General features: G+C 42.8%; 1 protein-coding gene across 3 annotated transcripts in view; it reads right to left on the reverse strand.

Annotated features, from left to right (window-relative positions):
- Positions 1–285: 285 nt before the first annotated feature.
- Tfam (transcription factor A, mitochondrial) overlaps positions 286–8,471 on the reverse strand; it is a 10,957-nt gene continuing 2,771 nt past the window's right edge. The window contains exons 3-7 of one of the 3 annotated variants that reach the window (XM_021174085.2): positions 7,866–7,936; positions 7,187–7,336; positions 5,552–5,647; positions 1,605–1,661; positions 286–1,050 (exon numbers count right to left, since the gene is read on the reverse strand). In XM_021174085.2, coding sequence (XP_021029744.1) covers positions 910–1,050; positions 1,605–1,661; positions 5,552–5,647; positions 7,187–7,336; positions 7,866–7,936 — 515 coding nt within the window. In that variant the 3' untranslated portion in view covers positions 286–909. The remainder of the gene's footprint in view (positions 1,051–1,604; positions 1,662–5,551; positions 5,648–7,186; positions 7,337–7,865; positions 7,937–8,471) is intronic. The other 2 variants (XM_021174086.2, XM_021174087.2) reach the window with 2 other exon arrangements.

Consider the following 8,471-nt stretch of genomic DNA (forward strand, 5'->3'; position numbering starts at 1 on the left):
ATTTCTTGGTGAGTAGGCCCTGAAGAGCAGTTAGTCAGTGGACTGGACCTGGCTGGCTCACCACAGTTGGCTTTCTCCTGCCCAAGCCTTTAGCTGTCATGGATAAGCTTTCAGATTTCTGACTTTGGAGACTCATTTTTCATATTTTCTCATTTAAAAATTTATACCACGCAAGCTCTATGAATACTCTCAAATGAAAAGTAATTTATAAAGTCCCTACCTAAAATTGAAAAAAAAAATCTGTTAACCAAATGGTTCATCTTAAAATACATAATTTCAGAAACATGTTTGAAAAATTAGTTTTTATTCTATGCAAGAAAAACCTATGCATAGACTTGGTACATAATTTCTTAATTTGAGAATGATGTGTAAATCTATCTGTTACTACTATAAAATGCTACTAGGACATCAACAATCACTTATTATATACAAACATCAACTCTACACATGATTTATGCCTAGGAATCATTTCATCTAGTAAAGCCTGGCAGCTTCTTTGAAAATGCAGTTATCCACAGCTCTGCCACAGCTGAGAGAGCAAGTCTGGCCTGGGACCCAAGGGCCACACCCACATGTAACGGTCATCAGTGTAAAAGCATCACAAAACCACCACACAACTGTCACCAGTGTGAAAGTCTCTTCACAGTCTATCTAGCCCATCAAATGCAGAATGATTCACCACTGCATGCAGATGCATGGACAGTCTCCATTCCAGTTCTTAAGCAAAAGGCAGAACTCAGCATCATCTTCTGTCAAGGCTCAAAACATTAATAGAAAGTCCATGGCTACAGAAAAATGATCTGAATGTCAAAGGTTAACCACCTTTATCCGTTCTAGTTTGACAATTTAAGGCTTTGGGACCTAACTGGTTTCTTGAGCCTAATCCCAATGACAACTCCGTCTTCCATCTTAATGCTCAAAGATGTCTCCGGACCGTTTCACATTGCGACGGATGAGATCACTTCGTCCAACTTCAGCCATCTGCTCTTCCCAAGACTTCATTTCATTGTCATAACGAATTCTATCATCTTTAGCAAGCTGAATATATGCCTGAGAAGGAACATGACAATGCTTTACTTAGAAAATAGCAATTCATCTCTGGAATGCTCCCATCTACACGGACACATTCTCCATGCACCAAGGGGTATACAGAAATCATTTTTATATAAAATGTTAGGTGAGAAAAGGTTAAGAGAAAGTTTTCTCCAAGGACTGGTGGGTTGTTAGTTTCAGGACTTGGGGGAGAGGAGTGAGGGACAGGTGGGACAGCCATGTTTATTTACTGACAAACACTACCGAGTGTAAGGCCATGCTGGTGCTAACCATGAAGGCAGTCCTGAATGCCACTATCACTGCTGCTGGGTTGACACTGTGAGACACATCCTGGGCACTCTAAAGGACATGTACAATCAGAAACTTTTTTTTTTTTTTTTTTTGGTTTTTCGAGACAGGGTTTCTCTGTATAGCCCTGGCTGTCCTGGAACTCACTCTGTAGACCAGGCTGGCCTCGAACTCAGAAATCCGCCTGCCTCTGCCTCCTGAGTGCTGGGATTAAAGGCGTGCACCACCACGCCCGGCTCATATCAGAAACTTTTAATACCTACCTGCTTTTCCTCAAGAGACAGATTTTTCCAAGCCTCATTTACAAGCTTCAATTTTTCCTGTAAGACAAGATAGTTAAGATGTACAACTAAGACAGCAAAGGAGACCACTCCTCATTTATTCCACCAAGAACTCAGCTGCCATTCACAAGCAACAGCAACTGACACATTTCTACTCAACTGTGATATTTACAAAATGAGAGAGACTATCTCTTGATTAAAAATGCTTATATTCAGGTATCCTCCCCAGTCTGTCATGACTGCTTCAAGGTTGTTTTCCTTCCCTTTAGCTGTGTGCTATTCTGAACTCTGTGCCTAGGTGTTTAGGCGCCATCACAGGAACAGAGCAAGCAGCCCATAATTCTCCTCAGCCCACCAGCTGACCTGAGTGGTGACCTGGGAAAGAGGCCACTTCCCATCCCTTGGGCCTTGTTTACATAAAGTAACAGCGGATAACTTGTGTAGTTTTGCACACTCCCCCAAACTCCAGTTTGAGGTATAAATGCACGTGGAGAAACCCAAAAGAAGAGGGCAGGACCAACCCAAAGTGTGGACAGTGGCAGGCCTGAGAGGTAACTGCATAGACTGACATTGGAGGAGCACCCACTGGCAGTGGGGAGGAGCTACACGGTAAAACCCAAGTTCCTAAGGGCAGCACCAGACAGGGGTCACAGAGAAGGTGAAGCAGCTTAAACGTCCACTCTGGCAGATCCCAGGACAGTCACATTCTCAGAGTCAGACAGTCCCGCGGAAGAGTGAACACACTTAAGGGCACCTTGCAGAAAGGCAAGGGAAACATACAGTATCTTGGAGACAGGACCCGGGCTAGAGGAAGGCAGTTCAGAACAAACTAGGATGTGAGAGGACAAACTTAGAAGCTCTGTATTCAAAGTCTCAACAGAAATCCACATGCAAAGGAACGCAAACCGGTTTGTGTGTGAACACACAGGCACACATGTGAAGGTCAGGGCAGCTTGCAGAGTCAGGGCATCAAACTCAGGACATGCTTGGCTGCATATGCCTTTGGCCGGTCCAGATTTTATTTTCTGAGTCTGTGGTTTTGGGGACAGCCTTGGACTACTTTATGTTTATGATCTAGCCTTAACTATCCAAGTGCTGGCTGAAGGTTCCCAGAGGCTAAAAGAGCAGCTATGGTTCTGAAATGCTGAAGCAGCATTACTTCCAAACCACAGCTCCACGTCCAAGCTAAACACACACACGGGGGGGGGGGTGTGGGGTGTGCTGGCGAGATGGCTCAGCAGTTAAGAGCACTGACTGCTCTTCTGAAGGTCCTGAGTTCAAATCTCAGCAACCACATGGTGGTTCACAATAATCCATAATGACAGATTCTGGGGTGTCTGAAGACAGCTACAGTGTACTTACATATAACGATAAATAAATCTTTAAAACAAAACAAAACAAAAAACCTGAAATATAACTGCTAAAATGAGAATAAGTCAAGAAAAAAAACAGAAGAAAGAGACTGATGCAGGAGGAACTGGCATGCTGGCATACACTGTCAGGTGGCAGCTGCCAATCTGGAATAAATGCAATGCTTCAAACTGAATTATCATCACACAAAATATACAGATATACTGAGTTAGTGACTGAGATTCAAAAAGGATCATAAATGAAACTGGGTAATTTGAATAATGCTTCTTTTGTAACTATGTGGGGGTATACAACTGCTGACAAGCACCCTGTCTGTGGATACATACACGTCTGTGTCTATGTGTCCATCTGTATAGACGAGCCTATCTGTGCATGTGTACATTTATATAAGCTCACATGTGTATGTGTATGTGAATCTATGTGTACGGGCATTAGAAGGCTGGGTGGGGTGTTTGCAGTTCTCATGTGGAACTTGCTGGCCTGGAATTCTCCCTGTGATCTAAGCTAGCCTTGAAAATGTGATTTCTCCTGCCTCGGTCTCTCAAGGACTGAGACCGGAAACATGAGCCCCTCACTCAGCTCAGCCAGTATTTTTAAATGAACAAAACTATAATCAAGTTATATTTCCATTACTAAGGACAGGCCCCATTCAGGCTGCTAGGTAATTCTAGGGGACTGCCTACATGCTAGAAGCACTGTATTTAAAATTTTCACCTGCATAGAGCTTTCCTATAGCAGCTTTTTAAAGCAAAAACATAAACCTACCTAAACCCAAAGTAAACCAGTGGCTGAGGAAATTCTAATGATCAAAAAGCAAGCCTCCACTTCAGTAACACTGAGTCACAAAAAGTAAAAGCCAAAGGAGGACTTCTGCCATGGCTATAGCTGCTACCGCCACCACAATCCTTTGCACTTGTCACTAATGCTTGTGAACAAGTGTACAGGATCACGAACTCACACTGGGGGCTGGAGAAGGAGGGCTCAGAGGTTAAGAGCACTGGCTGCTCTTCCAGAGATCCTGAGTTCAATTCCCAGCAACCACAACCACATGGTGGCTTATAACCACCTATAATGAGATCTGGTACCCTCTTCTGACATGCAGGCCAAATGCTGCGTACTAAATAAATAAATAAAGTTAAAAAAAAAAAAAAAAAAGAAGAAGAAAAAAAAGGAATTCACACTGGAGAGTGACACACACTTATTTTCTAGGATTTGAGAACTAACAGTATGATTCTAGATGATGCTAGAATTTGAAATTGTACAAGAAGTAAGAAAGAGTCACTAAATTCAATCCATTTTTCGAAGAGGAAATAAACAATACTGGGTCCTGGAAAACGACCTGAGGAATCAATTTTCTTGAGTTATACTAGATTTTAACTTTTTAAAAAACTTTTAATGGTTAGGTCTATAAAGCTGTTTCTGTTAAATGAAATACATTAGAGATAAATACTCATTTTTTCTAAGCTAATCTTGGCTATTCTGGAAAAAGTTTGATTTTATTGAACACTAAAAATATATTTTTGGAAGCTGGGCGTGGTGGCGCACGCCTTTAATCTCAGCACTTGGGAGGCAGAGGCAGGCGGATTTCTGAGTTCGAGGCCAGCCTGGTCTACAGAGTGAGTTCCAGGACAGCCAGGACTATACAGAGAAACCCTGTCTCGAAAAACCAAAAAAAAAAAAAAAAATATATATATATATATATTTTTTTTTTTTGTAAAATGAGTAAGATGTTAAAATTCCAAAGAGAAGCAATTAACTATCCAGTGCAAGCCTGAGCAGAGCCGTGTTTCACACACACCCGTTAAATACACGCTACACTTAAGTACATGGCCACAGGAAACTCCAGTGTATGCCCGACAAGCTCAATCAGTGCCTGCTGAGTCGTCTGGACACCTGTACTTCCTTAAGACAGCACTTTATACAAGGGAAACACAAGCTGCTATTGTGGCTTGTGAGAGGAGACGGACACACTTTGAGTCCCCACATTCTTGTGACCACATCTCCATGCACAGCACAGTCCTGTGGCACAGGTGTAACAAGGCATGAAGAAGAAGGCGTAAGTCATACCCAACCCCAGAACAAAACAAAACAACCTGAAGCTCATTCTTTCCAGGGACACTTAAAAGCTGCTACAATAAAGCTTCTAACATCTCACAATGTAGAAAATGTTCTCTCTCATAAGAGTAAAGCGTTTATATTACATAGAGTTGTGTCTGTGTGCACCATGAAAACAAAAGGATAACTGAATTAGACATACTTTGAAGTTGTCCCACTGTGTACCCACAAAGTGTATATGGCAAAGTATGGCAACACACACCTAACTGCATGTGATAGCAACAGAACTTCTGTCTTTTCCAGAGCTGGGAATCAAACCAAGGCATCATGCACACTAGGCTGGTTCTGCCATGAACTATATACCTAGCTCCAAGGAAAGAGACACAATACGTTTCCATTTGCTATTTTCCTTCGTCATGCGACATCAGACAGACCTACAACTTCCTACATGACTTTAAACTAAAATACACACAAACCTGAGGGCCACCTGCAGCTCTGCTTACCTGAGCCGAAACATCCTTTGCCTCCTGGAAGCTTTCAGATACATAAATGTTATATGCTGAACGAGGTCTTTTTGGTTTTCCAAGCAAAATTAATTCCTGAGTAACAAAAATTAAAGTGTCATATACAGTCACCAGGAAGCTGAATACAGAATCCAACACTAGATACTGTTGTGTTTCTGCCACTTTGTAGCCAGCCTCTTCCCTCCACTTCCCAGTGCGATGCACAGCACGCACCACCACACCCAGCGTGGTGGGATTTGTAAATGAAGTGTGTTTGTTACACCTTGGAGATCAAACTTTGTCAAGCATAGCGTCTTAAAAAGCTAATAAGTTATTGTTCCATACAGAAAGGTTTTCCCTTGACATGCTATTTCTACAGCGTTCATGAACTGAACTGTACCTTGGTTTTTTTGGGTTTTTTGTCAAGCATAGCGTCTTAAAAAGCTAATAAGTTATTGTTCCATACAGAAAGGTCCCTTGACATGCTATTTCTACAGCGTTCATGAACTGAACTGTACCTTGGTTTTTTGGGGTTTTTTGGTTTTTCGAAACAGGGTTTCTCTGTGTAGCCCTGGCTGTCCTGGAACTCACTCTGTAGACTAGGGTGGCCTCGAACTCAGAAATCCGCCTGCCTCTGCCTCCAGAGTGCTGGGATTAAAGGCAGGCGCCACCACGCCCGGCTGAACTGTAGCATTTTTTAAAGCCCCATTTCATCCTTGCAGGGCATCCTCATATTGGCCCAACATGCCCACTCTGAACCTGATAAATATAGGACTATTTGTTGTAATAACCTTATCTCATTCCTCCCTTTCATGGCTCAAGCATTTAAAATTCAAAAGATGTGTTCAACTCTTGCCAGCTACCAAGAAGGGGAACTATGGGACGGGCAAAGAGCATCTCTTATGCCAGGTCCCACATGTACTGTGATACACACTACACTGCACTGCACTTTCCTATCTATTTTCTGTACTTGGAGAGTGTCATAGCAGTGTCTGAATTGACAAAGTACTTAGGTGAGATGGCACAGCAGATAAAGGTCTGTATTGCATAACCCCAGCAAGGGTCAAAGGACAGGATGAACTCCACAAAATTATCTTCTGACCTCCACACTGGTACCCCTGCCCCCATTACACACACACACACACACACACACACACACTTAAAAAATAAATGGGAGGGGGACCTAGGAGTAGTTAGGAGACAAAAGGTATTAAATGTCTAAGGTCTTATCTGCATGGGTTTTACGTAGAAACTGTAAGAGAATTCCTAAAGAAAAATGTAGCCTGAATGAAATCAAACAGTGGCCTTGAAGTAAAATTAACACAAGTTGAAAAATAAAAAAAAGTTAACAATGTAGATGTTTTAATAGTTATTTCTTTGGAAGAAAATATGATCCTATTTCAATAAATAAGTGACATTTTTCCTCTGATGTGCTAATGAAGGAATTAGCACCTTTAAAATCCTGATCCCCTACAGACAATTCAAACGTGAACGTCCCTCTGGAAGGTCTGGCCTAAGCGAGTGCCCAACAGTACTCTGCTCCGTCACCTCTGCCTTCGCTGACACAGGGAAACTAGCCCAGACTCTCGGCCATGCGGACTCTTCCTCCCGGGAACAGTGTTTCACGATACTCACTCTTCTCTTCACCAGTGCTTTCTTTTTTAACCGTTTCTGCCGGGCCTCCTTCTCCATACCCATCAGCTGACTTGGACTTAGCTGCTCTTTATACTTGCTCACAGCTTCTTTGTATGCTTTCCACTCAGCTTTAAAATCAGCTTCATAAACCTGTGATGAAAAACTCAAATCAAAATCAATCAACTGGTGCTGCGGGCGAGCTCAACCCATCACATGTCAGGGAAGGACAACTGGACTCAGATAAAGGGAGATGACCAGCCAGGAGAAGATAGATGTGCTCTTAGATGTATTTTTCACTGGCTTGCTAATAATCAAGGTGTGAGGACAGCAACTGGCCTTCGTTCCTGACCACTGTCAATCACTCACCTGCACTCTGCCCATCCAAATCATCACTTACGAAACAAAAATGAGAGATTACCTGTGTGGACAGGACTGCCAAGAGGGGAGGTGATACTGACAAGATGGCTCAGTGAGTAAAGGCCTTGCCATGCCCAGGGTCTATGACCCTCATAATGGGGGGTGGGGAGGGGCATACACGGGTAGGCCCCTGGAGCTTGCTGGCCAATCAGCCTACTCAGCTGGCAAGCTATGAGCACAGGCAGAAACCCTTGCCTATCCACTGAGCAAACACACACCCTATCTACACAGCTGTCAGGAAGCTGACAACAGAAACGCTTACCTTTTTTTCTGCTTCCGGTAGCTCCCTCCACAGGGCTGCAATTTTTCTAACCAATTCTGAAAGTTTTGCATCTACAAATAGAATGGAATAAAAATGGATGTCTCAATTTTATTTCTTAGAGGTTAACTTCTACAACCTTTTGAAAATAGCCTAGTGGCTCTAAAGACAGGCTAATTACATGCATCTCTACACCATACAAATACAATTTTATCAGGAAATGCTAGAAAACTGATATTTAGCTTTAAGGAGTATGTTGTAGATTACCACAATCAGTCCTTGCAAACCCACTGCTAGAGTAAAGTAAGCACTTGGGGAACCACCTGCTTCAAGTTCAGGATGTCTGCATTTTAATTCAAATATTCTGTCATGTCTTTCAAGATTTACTGTTAGTAAAACACACACAAGTCAGGGCCTAGCAAACACAGAAGTGGATGCTCACAGTCATCTATTGGATGGATCACAGGGCCCCCAATCGAGGAGCTAGGGAAAGTACTCAAGGAGCTGAAGGGAACTGCAACCCTATAGGTGGAACAACAATATGAACTAACCAGTACCCCGGAGCTCTTGACTCTAGCTGCATATGTATCAAAAGATGGCCTAGTCGGC

This window comes from Mus caroli, chromosome 10, assembly GCF_900094665.2.
Source record: "Mus caroli chromosome 10, CAROLI_EIJ_v1.1, whole genome shotgun sequence".
In the NCBI taxonomy this organism is placed as follows: domain Eukaryota; kingdom Metazoa; phylum Chordata; class Mammalia; order Rodentia; family Muridae; genus Mus; species Mus caroli.